This window comes from Labeo rohita, chromosome 18, assembly GCF_022985175.1.
Source record: "Labeo rohita strain BAU-BD-2019 chromosome 18, IGBB_LRoh.1.0, whole genome shotgun sequence".
NCBI classification, from domain to species: domain Eukaryota; kingdom Metazoa; phylum Chordata; class Actinopteri; order Cypriniformes; family Cyprinidae; genus Labeo; species Labeo rohita.
In genome coordinates this window covers 29554781-29570126 of record NC_066886.1, presented here as the reverse complement: position 1 = coordinate 29570126, position 15346 = coordinate 29554781, and the positions used below count along the sequence as shown (strand labels likewise).

At 34.5% G+C, this 15346-nt stretch overlaps 1 protein-coding gene across 3 annotated transcripts; it reads left to right on the top strand.

The window, feature by feature from the left end:
* Nucleotides 1-83: 83 nt before the first annotated feature.
* Nucleotides 84-14667, top strand: fam118b (family with sequence similarity 118 member B). Of its 3 annotated transcripts, none has more exons than XM_051134877.1 (10): nucleotides 84-131; nucleotides 501-536; nucleotides 687-934; nucleotides 2474-2563; nucleotides 3228-3480; nucleotides 6587-6814; nucleotides 9825-9953; nucleotides 11565-11874; nucleotides 11950-12015; nucleotides 12285-14667. In XM_051134877.1, exons 1-10 carry the CDS (start codon nucleotides 99-101, stop codon nucleotides 12296-12298), a joined length of 1407 nt encoding a protein of 468 aa, XP_050990834.1. In that variant the 5' UTR covers nucleotides 84-98; the 3' UTR covers nucleotides 12299-14667. The 3 variants fall into 3 exon arrangements, with proteins under 3 accessions (XP_050990834.1, XP_050990833.1, XP_050990835.1); XM_051134876.1 differs by having other exon boundaries at nucleotides 12118-14667; XM_051134878.1 differs by lacking the exons at nucleotides 84-131; nucleotides 501-536; nucleotides 687-934 and adding an exon at nucleotides 941-1496 and having other exon boundaries at nucleotides 12118-14666.
* The last annotated feature ends 679 nt before the right edge of the window (nucleotides 14668-15346 follow it).

Sequence of the window (15346 nt, the reverse complement as noted above, 5' to 3'; positions counted from 1 at the left end):
ATGAACATCTCATTTTGCTGTTGTCAACTGTGTTACTAATACAACACCCCCATTTAACTGAGCAATAGTTTGTTCCAATACCATATGACCTACATCACATGACTGCATTGCCTTCAGACAAAAACAAAATGGTAAGTGCACTAATCTTCAATATTTTATTGATATTATTTCATATAGTGAGATTGCAGATTATACATGTCAACTATGCTACCAGTCAACTATGTTACTAGCAGTGTCAGCTATGTTAGTCAGACATGATTTGTTATATTTAAGTCTTAGTTGATGCTGTAAGTTTTGTGAAATATTGAAATTAACATTTTTTTTTTCTATTTGAATATATTTTAAAATGTAATTCATTCCTGTGATCAAGAATTTTCATTGTCAAGTCACATAATCTTTCAGAAACGATTCTAATATGCTGCTTTGCAGCTCAAAAAAATAATTATTAGTATGAATGTTGAAAACAGTTGCTGCTTAATAACGTTATACATTTTATTCAGGATTCTTTGATGAATATAAAGTTCAATAAACAGCAGGTATGTGAAATCGAATCTTTTGTGTCATTAGAAATGAATTTAATGCATGCTTATTAAATTGATCAAAACCAAAAATCTGTCTGACACCTTATTTTAAACGGTTATACAATTAATGTGCAACCTAATTAACGCTTTCCATGATTTCTGCAGATGTCAGCAGCAGAGAAACAGCGAAGATACAGGGCTCGACGGGATGCTGATCCCTCAAGAAGGGCACATTATTTAGAAAAGCAAAGAGAGACCTGGTACAGACTAATAAGGCATGGAAAGGTTAGACCAATCGCAGAGCTGAGTGACAGCGAGAAACAAAGCAAAAGAGACGAATGGAGGAAAGCACAACAGAGAAGACGACAAAGAAAGCGAATGCTAGAAAACACTATTACTTCTGCAGAAACAAGGTAGAAAGCTACGTTTGTGTCCTTTAAGCTGCGTTTTTTTATTTTATACTCTTATGTTATCAAAGTAAGAATAATAATAATAATAATAATATAATTAAAACTGTGCCAGCTAAGTTACACACATCATTTAATGTGTCTAGAATGAGAATTAGAGTTTTTAAAATGTAAATGACTACTCTGACTTTGGGAGCCACCGCCTGTAAGTGTGTGTTACTGTGTCAGTCTGGTGGATTAAACCATTACATCCCATATAGAAACACGCGGACACGTGTAAGCCTCAGTCTGTGTACACAAGGATCCGCAGAGGAAAGTCTCTGGACAGGTACTTCGCTAAAGGCTAAACTGATTCATTCAAGGCCTTTAGTGGTTTTTACTCTGAAGGCTGACTGGCACTGATATCCTACCGGCATTGAGATCTCATACAGGAAACCACTTAAAGTTTGTTCGATAAAGAAGAGAGTTTGTTTTCTTAGTGTTTTGATTTATCATTAGTAAACGTTTCGAGTAAATTTAAGAAAGTACGTTACTCGGATCCTCATTTTCTCCCTCTCTGTTCATCTGGGTAAGTCTTGTTTTTAAATTTTTAAGATTTGATATTTGTTTCAGTGTTGTTGACGTTATTTTAGTTGCGTTTATGTACGTTAGCGGATTGGTAAATCTCATCTTTTCCGTTATCTCGTCTTTCCATTTGAACGAAGTGTAACTTAAAGCGTATTTTTATTTTATAACAGTTTAGTTTTGAGGTTTTGAGATTAATTGTTATCCCTACACACAATAGTATAATATTAGCCTGCATGCTAAAGCTGTATTGTGTCACATATGGAACAAAAGCAACAGGTGACTGAGGGCTTTAACTAACGTTACACGTCCTCGCTAAAGCAACCAAAACATGTTATAGAATAATTATTACGTTATAACTACTCGTAATAGATTGGTTTCAAAGATTAACAGGGAAACATCAGTTATTAGTTTATAATAATTCGATTATGAGGCGATTAAAGACCATTGTGGCTAGCCTGTTAGCTTGCTAGCTCGGGAGGCTGTTGTTTGTTGTTATAGTTTATGATTGATTCAGATTTTTTTTTTCATGTGCGTCAGGCATGAATATGAAAGAAAAACAGAGAAAACTTAAATAAAAGAGACATGCCCTAACAAGGTGTTGACGTTAGCTTTTGAGTGAAGAATGAACAACAAATCACTGTAGCATCTTCAGATTTCTCACGACTCACATCATCAGCATGTAAATAGTCTGAAACTGGTTCCTCCATCCAGAGGAGAACAAATCTCTTTCAATGTCAAGATGGCAAGGGACAGTTAATTTAATTAAGCTTTATTAACCTTCTAAATGAACACTTGACGTTAGTCTAATTCCTAGTACAGTAATCTTAAAATCACCAGGGTTAGATATAGTGTAATTGCATTATAAACTGTGTAGTACTCTGTAGTAAACAAATGAAAGCTCTCTATCTGATGTGTGGGCTGGTAGTCAGTGCTTGTTGCTTGATAAATGAATTGCATTTGGGGATCTTTGTTTGTCAGGAGTCGAATGGCCTCTGTTGTTACAGTGAAGACAGAGAAACGTCCTTCCCATGACTCTGAGGATGGCGACACAGTGGCTAAGAAGGCCAGGTATGAAAACAACAGATGTTCGTGTCTTGCTTTGCTGCCAGCACATTCCCAGGCAGAGCCAAATATTTTTCATTGAAGTCAGCTCCTGTTTGCTGACCTGTTCTGATGAACATGGGATTTTTCAAAGACCCGTGCTTCCTGATAAGAATGACTTCACCAAATGTTTTTTTCCTATTCTTTGAAAAAAAAAAAAACCTAATAGTCCACCCAAAAAATTACACACCCTCATGTTGTTTCAAACCTGCATGACTTTCTTTCTTCTGAGGAACTTGAAGATATTTTGGAGAACGTATGGTAACCAAACAGTTTCGCTTCCCATTGATTTCCATTGTAATTTTTGTCCCTGCATTGGAAGTCAATGGGATTTGAAACCATTTTGTTACCAACATTTCTCAAAATGATTTCTCGTGTTCTGCAGCAGAACACAAAAGAAGATGCAAAAATCACTGATGTCATAGAGAATAATTAGAAAACGGCTCATGAGGTTGATGTTTTTCTGACACTTAAAAAAACGCCTTTTACTGATCATTTGTTTAAAAGTTTCAGATCATATTTTTAAAGTCAGTTTAAGCCATGCTTTTGCATGCAACTCTGTAGCATAGTTCCGTCCATATGCATGTTTCCTCTGACCTGATTGCATTTCCTCCTCCTCGGCTGACTAAAGGAAGTTGTTGCCCAGCCTGAAGACCAAGCGTGCACCTGAGCTGGTGTTGGTGATCGGCACGGGGGTGAGTTCAGCCGTAGCTCCTCAGGTGCCCGCGCTGCGCTCCTGGAAAGGTCTTATCCAGGCGCTTCTAGATGCTGCTAATGACTTTGATCTGCTTGAGGAGGAAGAGAGCCGCCGCTTCCAGAAAAGTCTGCAAGAAGACAAGAACCTAGTGCATGTTGCTCATGACCTCATCCAGAAACTTTCACCAGTAAGATGTTATATTTTTGTTATTATTTCATATATTTATGAAAATGCTGCAAAAAATATTTTTCTTGGTAACTATCGAGTTATGAACAATGAATGGGTCTTCTGAGGTAAATGTAACCGTTGACATTTAAAAGTTTACAAACTGTTTCATGTACTATTTATCTTGAAATAATGATTGAGCAATTACATGAAACATTTCAGCATATTTCAGTTTTTTTCAACATAGCATTTCATGTTTGTTAATGTTTATTTTGTGCAATAACCAGTAGTAAAAAGAAAGAGTTGATCGGTTCAAAAGCTGAAATGATGCAGCTGCAATGACATCGTATGTCACATTTAATAGTGTCAAAATCACAGTGAATTTGTTATAAATATAAAAAAGTAACTTTTCATGAATAGTATAGATATTATTTTTTAAACATGTAGAAGTATTTGCTAAAAATTCATTGTTCCAATTTCTGTGGTGGGGTTAGTGAAAAAGTTAGCAGGGCAAGGAAAAAGTCTGCATTGTTGATTCCTAATAATTATGTGTATCATGAGTTTGATGCCAGGCGATGCATTTGTCCATCATTATTCCCTTTCTCTCCAGCCAAAATGGACTGTAGAACCACGTGCCGCCTGTGTTTTTGTTTTTGTCGCCCCGTCAAAACAGCACTCAGTGATTTGTCCCCGTTTTTCATTGTCAAGCCCCGGTATCAGTTGCATCCAAACTAGTGTCACTAGAGGATTTACATGGCATTAGGCCTCTGAAAGGGAGTTAGGTAATGAATTTCAGCTCCAGTGCTGGGGTTTCATTGCCTTGAATGGTTGTAGCTGAACAGTTCACGTCAAAAAAGAAAACAACTGTCCTAGAAAAACGTCAGCCAGCTTTCTATCTCCATTCCAGTGAATTGCCAAGCTCACTTTGTCAGTTTGTTTGTTATTGTTAGTGTGAGGTCTTTCAGTGATTTAACCTACTTCGGTGAGTGTTGAGCCTCACATGAGCAGAGCAGACACCGGTGGCGCAAAAAATTAGGCTAATCTGAACATTCATCCAGGATTCACACCTCCACAACAACATGCCGCGACTAGACGTTGAGCCATTTAGCTTTGGCATTACGTATTTCTTTAGTCATGCATTCTTTGTAATGTTCACAGCAAGTCAGTGGATGACAGTCAAAATAAATGTTCACATTTGCACTTCGACATGTTTGGGCATGAAGTCATGCCTGAGGCATTTAAACTGCTTTTTTAATTCAGGCAGTTATTGAGCGACCATGTTGATAAGCACAAAAACCCCCGATTATCTTTCCAAGAATGATTGCGTGTTCATCTCATTTCTGAATGCTTGTTGCTCAATGCTGTTATTTTTCATTGAGTACCCAAAGCAGGGCTTTGAATTTTACACAGATAAAAACAAGGCTATAAGGGATAAACTTATAGTCTTTACAATTGCATTTATTATATAAAGGTCCTAAAAGTTTTTTTTGACTGGCAGATTTGTTTTTTTAAATAGGTCTCTTCTGCTCACAAAGCCTGCATTTATTTGATTTTGATTTATTTTGTACAGCAACATTTTGAAATATGTTTTGCTATTTAAAATAGCTGTTCTCTATTTGAATATATTTTAAAATGTAATTTATTCCTGTGATTTTTAAAGCTGAATTTTTAACATCATTACACCAGTGTCGCATGATCCTTCAGAAATCATTCTAATATTCTGATTTGCTGCTTAAAAATATTAGAATGATTTCTTAAGGATCATGTGACTGAAGTAATGATGCTGAAAATTCAGCTTTGAAATCAGGACTAAATTACATTGTAAAATATATTCAGATAGAAAGCAGTTATTTTAAATAGTACAATTCGCAATATTACTGCTTTTGCTATACTTTGGATCAAAGACTTTGTGAGCAGAAGAGACGTCTTTAAAAAAACATTAAAAATCTTTTGACTGGTAGTGTATATTCTTGGATGGCCTGAGGATGAGTACATCTTTATCTAATTTAAATTTTTGAAGTGAACTATTCTTTTAAGGAGCCATTTTCTCCTTTAAGAAAAACCCAACTAATTTATTTATTTAATTACTTCCTTTTCCAGGATTATCAATTTTATTCGTTTTTTCTTTTTTTTTTTCTTACTCGAACTTGCATGAGCATCATCTAATTTTATTGTATCATCGCAACAAATTATATGATGGACTTCTCACAGAACATACAAGTTGACATGCAGATGTCTTAATCATAACATGTAAATTCATATTTTCACTAGTGGTGATAATAAAAATGTAATATGCATTTTAATGTTTTTGGTCTCAAATGGACTGTTTTAGGTAGTCTGGAGCCCTGCAAATGTGGCTTGAATGGTTCAATAAGGAAAAAAAGTTTTGGATCTCATTTACATCTGATTTTAATGCTGATTGCATACAATTAGATGTCAAGATAGAGGTTAATACCATGTGTAAACAGTTGAAAGACATTTACACCTCTGAGATCAGAGACATAAGTTCATGTCAGGTGTGGAGGTACTGATAATTAGTCTCTTCCTGAGAAAGTGGATTCTGCCAACTATTCATAGCAACCTCTCTCTCTCTTTTCTCTCTGGTTTTCCGTATGCCTCTGCCAGGCTCAGAGAATAAATTCAGATCAGTGTAATGAGATTGAGTCTGACCAGGACAAGGGCACTGCTGTCAAAACTCCTCTATTCTCAGCACTCTCTCTTCACAACCTCCCACATACTCTGGAATCAAATTCTATGCAGTTTCTAATTGTCTACAAATATAGCCTAAATATTTAACTGAAGTACTTCTACTTATGTGAGATTCCTGTTATCAGGATTGAAGTTTGCATGAGTGAATACCACCACAGAAAAGGTTAAAATCAGTTTAATTTAATTGCCTATAATTTCAGCCTAAGTATATGAATGAAGTGTTTAATTTGCTTTGATATGTTCAGCAGAGCACATTTCAATGCCCTTGAAGAAGATAATGTTTATTTTCCCCTCTAGAAGCCTGCGTTGGTCCACACCTGTAACACTGCATTCCCAGAAAAGTTATTTGAATACTCTTGAAGCTGATTTGTTTTTTTTTTTCATACATCTCAGATTTCTTTCTTTTCTCTTCTCTGTAGCGGACAGGAAATGTACGCTCCACCTTTTTTAAAGACTGCCTCTACGAGGTGTTTGATGACCTGGAATGTAAGATGGAGAATGCTGGGAAGCATCTCCTCCGCTCTGTGTTGCAGTTGATGGAAAGCGGCGCTTTGGTCCTCACCACCAACTTTGATAATCTACTAGAGATCTACGCTGCCCACCAAGGGACCAAGCTGGAGTCTCTGGATCTCACAGATGAGAAAAAGGTACAAGCTGTTTTCTAATAAATTAGATGAATTAGAATTGCTGTTCACATTGCCTTATTGGATGGTAGCAATGTTTTACATTTGAATGGTGAAGGAGCTTTAACTTTTAGATTTGGATTTGGTCAATGCATAAATGTAGTGTCAGTGAAAGAAGATACTTAAATAATCTTTTTTTTTTTTTTTTTAATTTCTGAAGCAACAATCTTGGGCAAAGTCTTTTCAAAATCATAATAAAATACTAAATTGTATAAATCATGATGCAGTTCAATACATTCTAAAATACTTCCAAGTTTTACAATTTAGTTTTTGGAGTAATTTGGATTGAATTTTGTCTGTGTATAAATTACATACAGTATAATGAATTCACAAAAAAATCATTCTATATAACATACATTTTTATGTATATAAATAAAAATATTGGCCACTCTTGAGGTCACAAGTTTACATACACCTTGCAGAATCTGCAAAATGTTTTATATATATCTATATATATTATGAAGAGTTTATTTGCAAAAACAGATAACTCTATTTTTGTTTACTTTCAGAAAGCATGTTTTTTATTGTGCATTCCAAGTAATATCAATCAAACTGCAGTTGGGTTGTTTTGATTAAGTAATAAAAACTTAAACAAATGCAGGTAACAAAATTAAAGTTCATTGAAAGTGAGTTTTTTATATATATTACAAGCTTGTTTAATAGCAAAAGCAGATAACTCCAACAGTTGTTTTTTTGGAAAAAGCAGATAACTCCACATTTCATGTTTCAGAGTTTTAAAAAACACTCATTTTATCTTTGTAATCTCATCAGATGACAATGTAGATGCCTGTGATCATAGACTGTATGGTTGTGATGCAATACAGGGAGCAGCTTTTCCCTTATCATTGTAATGCGCTGCTTTTACAAGGTTCTGTCAAAAAGTTCCTCTTATGCCATTAAGAAGAAATCACAGGTTAATAGTTAATAGTTAAAGTTAATAGTTAAAGTTCGTTGAAATTATCCATCCTCAATCACTTTTAGTCATCTTTGAAGTAACTCCTCTCATCTAGTCTTTTCAAAGTAACTGGCAGCCTTGTCATCTGACCTGAATGCAGCACACTGATTCGCTAAAATGGACTTCGGCTTCTGTTCAAAAACAACAAGGGCGCTTGCCACCTTCTACAGTAAAACATGAACTCGCGATGCCTTGAAAGTGGACAATACTGGCTTTTTTGACACTATGTGTTCAGGATTCAGATTGCGCTGTGTGGAGAATAATGCACTGCTATATTATTATTTTGCTATATTATATTAGGGGTGGAACAGTTCAACTTAATCATGGTTAAGTTCCACTTTTGCTTTCGAAATCAATCACGTTCAGCAAGGAGTTTTTAATTACTGTAGTTGTAACTTACTGGGAAGCCAGAATGCGCATCCATCAACAGAAACATACAATAGTCGAACCCTTTTTGTTTTACGTTCTATAACAAACCATATTACGGATGCATTGTCAGATTTAAGTTGAACCACAGTCCTAGTGCGTTCCAAACCATGTGTGGAGAACCGTATGGTTCCTTTTTTTTTTTTTTTTTTTTACAGAGAATCGTTCCATCCCCTAAAAAATTATATATATATATATCAAAAGTATATATATATATATACTTTTAAGGTCACAAGTTTCCTTATATGCAGATATAAGTGCAGAATCTGCAAAATGTTAAATATTTTACCAAAATATAAGGGATCATACAAAATGCATGTTATTTTTTATGTAGTACTGACCTGAATAAGATATTTCACATAAAAGACGTTTATAGAAGTTAAATTTACCCTGATCTTCAAATTTAACAAGTTTTCAACCCCTGGCTCTTAATGCATCGTTTTTTTCTTTCTGGGGCATCAGTGAGTGTTTGAACCTTCTGTAATAGTTGCACATGAGTCCCTCAGTTGTCCTCAGTGAGAAAAGATGGATCTCAAAATCATGCAGTCATTGTTGGAAAGGGTTCAAATACACAAAAATGCTGAAAAACCGAAGAATTTGTGGGGCCTGAAGGATTTTTCTGAAGAACAACAGGCAGTTTAACTGTTCAGGACAAACAAGGGACTCATGAACAACTATTACTTAACAAAAACACACAGCTGTGGATCATTCACGTAACAACACAGTATTGAGAATAAACTTTTGAACGGGGTCATTTTTAATAAGTTCAACTTATTTTCTCTTTTTATGTAAACATCTTTTATGTGAACTATCTTATTAAAAAAAATAACATGCATTTTGTACGATACCTCTTATTTTGGTAAAATAATTAACATTTTGCAGAGAAAAGAAAGAAAATACACACACAAATACTTAAATTATTTAGGAACTTAAAACATCCTGAAAATAAAGATTAGTCCATCAGCAATGTGACGTCATATTAGGCACAATTATTTAGTCTATGATTGAACTGCATTGTTTAGGACGAAATAACTGTCTGAGATAAATCAGTCACTGATAAATTACAGACAAGAAATCATCTGAAGAAGAGACCATGAGAACTTGTACAAAAATACCCATCGTCAGATGATCAGTTGCTTGAGGCTTAAACTAAAAACAATGTGTGCTTTGAATAAAGCTGTGAAACGCTGTTCCTCAGATGTTCAGTGCATCGGGTTCATCTCTGTTTGCTTTTGGCCATAAATTTCCTTCAGGACAAAGCAGTGAAAGCTTCAGCTATAGGTCATAAAATCGACCTTATGGTCTCCGGCCGAGCGTCACGTAGTGCATTAGTGCATGTAAGCTCTACAGCAGCTCACCTGAAGGGCCCTCTGAAACACAAGTGACTGCATGTTCAGTTCCCTGTGTCTTTATTCATCAGGCCGTGTGTGTGGTTTTCCATAGCGTGGCCTTTAGGCAGGGTGTTTATGCACCTTTTCCATCAGATGCCTCTTGATTAGAACCCGCAGTCATTAAAAGCAGCTGGACGCTCCTAGTGGGAGCCGGATTGGGAGCAGCGGAGTATGAAATGCCGCCGTGTGCTTGTGTGTGCAGGTTCTGGAGTGGGCCCAGGAGAAGAGAAGACTGAGCGTACTCCATATTCACGGTGTTTACACCAACCCCAGCGGCATCGTACTGCATCCTGCTGGCTACCAGAATGTTCTGAGGAACACAGAAGTCATGGTGAGTGCATGTTTTCTGCTCTCAGGAGAAAATAAAGTCACACCGCTGGAACGTTGATAATTCACTGGGGTGGAGGACACTGTGAACCAAAGCACTCTGGGCTGAAGAGATACTCCCTTTTGTGTCAGTTTTTATTGCTCACTGTCCAGTCCTTGAAATAATTTACCCAAATACAAACTGTTGTGACAGCATTATCAGCATATGAATTTTATATGACACTGATAAAAGCAGCATAACATCATTTCTGATGGTATGATGGTCTGTGACATAATGCAGTTTTTTTGTCTTTTAGTAAATTAACTGATCTATCTAGTTCATACATTGAATACACCTCTTTTATGATGAGCTTGTTTAAATTTCTGAATTGAAATTATTTTGGTAAGTTTTCAGGGACATGAAGTCAAAAATGTCAGGGTGAAACAGGGCAGCATGATTAATTGAAATAAAACTGAAATTGCAATATGGCTTAATGTGATTATCAAATTTAATTTATTTAAATAAAAAATTTAATTAAATAAAAAGGATGGCATTTTATCAAAATAAAAGTTTGACGGTTTAGTGTTTGAAAATGAAGAAATGAAGACGTCCAAAAATATTAGTAATGTAACTTTAAAAATATTGTTTTTTTTAAGTAATCTTTTTTTTTTTTAAAAAATATTTTACTGTAAAATATTACAGTAATATTTTATTTTTTGTTATTTCTATATTTTTGTAGTAGTAGTAGTAGTAGTAGTAGTAGTAAAATAGTAATAATAAAGAAGATCAAATAATAATAATAAAATGTTAAATCAATTAATGCTGTATTTATTTTTTTATATTTACAGTGAAATATTACACTAGTAATATTTCTTTTTGTTATTTCTATATTTTTTATGTAGTAGTAGTACTAAAATAGTAATAAAAAAAATTGTTTTTATTATTTATAAAAAGTTTTTAAGTAATATTTTGTTTACAGTGAAATATTACTGTAGTAATATTTCTTTTTTGTTATTTATATATTTTTGTTGTAGTAGTAAAATAAAAATAATAAAAAGATCAAATAATAATAATAATAAAGTCTTAAATGATTAAATATTGATTTCCTTAAGTAATCTTTTTTATTTTACAGTGACATTACAATAGTAATATTTTTTTTCCATTTTTTTTATTTAGTAGTAATATTATTAAAATAATAGTAAAAAAAAAAAAGATCAAATAATAATAAATAAATAAAATGTAAAAAGTTATATTATTAGTATTATTATTATTATTCATTTATTTTTTTTATATTATTTTATAGCCATATTGATGTATAATCACAAAACTTTACAAGTTTACTTTATAAACAAGCAAACCACACCTGGGTTTTTAACCCCCCCCAAAATAGTTCTGCTATCAAAATGAAGAAAAGAAAGAATTAAATTAATGAAATGAAAACTGGTGGTGAGACTAACATGCAAAATAAAATAAATTATATAATAAAAACCCCTTCATGATTGTATGTCAAGGTTAACAAGTCTCTCAAATTATCAGATAATTTGACCTTTTTTTGCATAGACACAAATGTGTTCAAAGTTTTAGGAAATCATTAGTCCACAACTTCAGTCATTAAATTGTTGCATGTTTTTGCAGAGGGAGATCCAGAAACTCTACGAAACAAAGTCTTTTGTGTTCCTGGGCTGCGGAAGGACAGTGGACGACACCACCTTCCAGGCGCTGTTTCTCGAGGCGGTCAAACACAAGTCCGACCTGGAGCATTTCATGCTGGTGCGGCGAGAGGACGTGGGCGAATTCAAGAAGCTCCGAGACAACATGCTGGACAAGGGCATTAAGGTCATCTCATATGGCAACGAATACGCCGACCTGCCGGAGTACTTTGAACGACTGGCCAATGAGATTTGCAACCGGGATGTGGACCGGGACGTGGTGATCAATGGTTGGGGTAAGTTGATTTTACATTTTAGATTACATACAATCAGTGTTTTTTTTCACTTATTCATTTGCTGGATTGATTCAGGATCTCCCATCTCACAAGGCGAAGAAAGCCAAAATGGCTTTACGACCCAGAAAAACCTCGTGCAAGGTTAGGACAGCTTTTGTGTTGGCATCTCAATCAGCTTGCATGCTAAAGGGCATTTGACTGGAGCATGACGACGCGTTTTTCCTTTTCCCTTCTTTCTTTCAGTGCATGCTTCTAGAACCATAGAACCATGAATGCAGCACAAGAGCTTCTGTTGTTTTATACTCACCTTCCCACTGTCCTCTGCACCCGTGGCTTCCCGTGATGAAATGAGCTGATGCGTACTGTTGTAACGAGATCTTCATTGTAGCTCTTCCTCTCTCCCTGTCCAGACTACCACTCGTGACACAAGTGGCAGTCTGGGAACGTTTCCACAGCTCCGTCGCCCCGTTCCGCTCGGATCTGGTATGACTAGATCTTCACGCACAACAGACTCATTTCTCATACTTAAGCCGAGCGCCGCCAGTACCGGTTCGCTTCACGCGGGAAAGGCGTCAGTAAAAGCACCACCAAGCAAACTGTGAACTCCTGCAACTCAGAAAATGTTTATGTGAGTGAGGGAGATTTTTTTTAAATGTGGTTTTAAGTGAAGTGTGGACCAAGAATGATGTTTAAGGCCAGTCTGATCTTAAACATGAACTGTCAAATACCAAAACAGTTGAACTGGAGAGTTGTAGCAGTGCAGTGTCACTTCCCATTTTTCACATCAGTAAATGCACCAGCAATATTTAAATGGTCATTGTGTGAACCACACAAAATTATCAAGAAATGTCCATGTCATATTTCACACCTAAATAAGAATGTGTGTGTGTATCAATTTTGGACTGTTAACACAATTAATTTTGCATTGCAACATTATTTCTTATCAAACTTAAAAACTGCCCACCTTTATGTTTGCATTTACTGGAATGTAAAAAAAAAAAATCCTAATTTCTGTAAAAAAAAAAAAAAAAGTATTTGTACTATTTTACATAGTACAGTACAATTGTATGTTTAATAATAGCATTTGCTGTGCTGAATAATGAATTGAAATACTGATTTTATAAAAATGTAGTTTTCATTACTTTTGCAAATAAGAGAAAAGGCAATACCGTACACTACCAGTCAAACGTTTTTGAACAGTAAGATTTTTAATGTTTTTTAAATAAGTTTTTTCTGCTCACCAAGCCTGCATTTATTTGATCCAAAGTACAGCAAAAAATGAAATATTTTTACTATTTAAAAAAAACTATTTTCTATTTGAATATGTTTTAAAATGTAATTTATTCCTGTGATTTCAAAGCTGAATTTTAAGCATCATTATTCCAGTCTTCATTCTAATATGCTGCTTTGATGCTCAAGAAACATTTATTATTATTATTATTATTATTATTATTATTATTATTATTATTATTATTATGTTGAAACCAGCTGATTTTTTTTTCAGGATTCTTTGATGAATAGAAATAGAAATAGATCTAAAAAAGATCTAAATGTCTTTATCATCACTGTTGATCAATTTAAAGCATCCTTGCTAAATAAACATATTAATTTCTATAATTTCTTATAAAAAAAATTATACTGACTCCAGGCTTTTGAATGGTATAGTGTATAATATTACAAAAGCTTTTGTTTTAAATATTGATAATAATAATAATAAATGTTTCCTGAGCAGCAAATAAGCATATTAGAATGATTTTTTAAGGATCATGTGACACTGAAGACTGGAGTAATGATGCTGAAAATGTAGCTTTGATCACAGGAATAAATTACATTTTAAAATATATTTAAATAAAAAGCAGTTATTTTAAATAGTAAAAATATTTCACAATATTACTGCTTCTGGTGTATTTTGGATCAAATAAATGCAGGCTTGGTGAGCAGAAGAGACTTTTAAAAACATTAAAAATCTTACTTTTTAAAAACATTTGACTGGTAGTCTATATACACACACAAAAGCAAATTGTGACGTTTTGTCTCACAGTATCTCACTTTTTTTTCTCAAAAATTTAAGATAAAAGTCAGAATTGCAAGATATAAGCTTGAGATATAAGCTTGTAATTTTAAGAAAAGTCTGAAATGTTAGATATAAACTCGCAAATGCACTAAAAGTATAAGATAAAAAGTTGCATTTACCTTTTTATTTTTTATTCTGTTGTGGAAACAAGCTTCCATATTACAGTATACACACACATTGTTTTTTATTGGTTGAACGATGACTCAGGACATTCCTTTATTACTAAATACGTCCTGTAAGGAGGAAATGCAATAAAAGCACGGTCACGGTGACTGAGATGTGAATCAAAATTCATGTGATTTCTCAGGCTTTACTTAGAAGCATCTCAGCTTCCTTCAATCTACTTGAACTTGTCACGAGACTGAGGATAATGATGTAATGCCATCATTCTTCTCAAGCCACACAACTTTCAATACATTTTATTGCACTTTGACAGTCCCCATTTATAGTCATATAAATGCTTGGTCAGTAATGCTCAAAAGAAGATATGTGAACAGTTGTTTATAACTCTTTTGTATTTTAACTCCAGTGGTCCACTGTTTTATCATCTCTGTCCACAAATGTCTTTTAGGTATTTATATGCTATTTTAAAATAAAGCATCTGTTTGGTACCAAATGTGTTGTTGTCATTAATGAAAGCAAATACATGCAGTGAATTTGTTTTCAGAAATTACATCGACACACCTCATTTTTTAACGCATGAGCGAGAGCAGACATTTTTAACTTTAAAGGGTTACTCCACCCCAAAATGAACATTTTGCCATTGAGCACTTACCCCCTTGTTGCTCCCAACCCGTAAAAGCTTCATTCGTCTTCGGAACACAATTTAAGATATTTTGGATGAGAACTGGGGGATTTTGACTGTCTCATTGACTGCCAGGTAAATACCCACTGTCAAGGTCCAGAAAAGTATGAAAGATGTCGTCAAAATAGTCCATCTGCCATCAGTAGTTCAATCTGAATTTTATGAAGCGACGAGAATACTTCTTGTACGCAAAAAAAGTAAAAACAATGACTTTATTCAACAATTCGTCTCCTCCACGTCACCTCTGTGCCATTTTGGATACGCAAGGTGACGCGGAGGAGACGAATCGTTGAATAAAGTCGTTATTGTTGAATAAAGTCATCATTTTTTTTTTTTTTGGGGTCTTGACAGTGGTATTCACCTGGCAGTCAATGGGACAGTCAAAATCTTCCCGGGTTTCATCCAAAATATCTTAAATTGTGTTCCGAAGACGAACAAAGCTTTTATGGGTTTGGAACGACATGGGGGTAAGTGATTAATGGCAAAATGTTCATTTTGGGGTGGAGTAACCCTTTAACGTGCGAGACTTCCGGTGTCATCTTCTTCCAGTTACTTTACGTTACCTGTACAAAACAGCTTGTTATGCTGCTTTA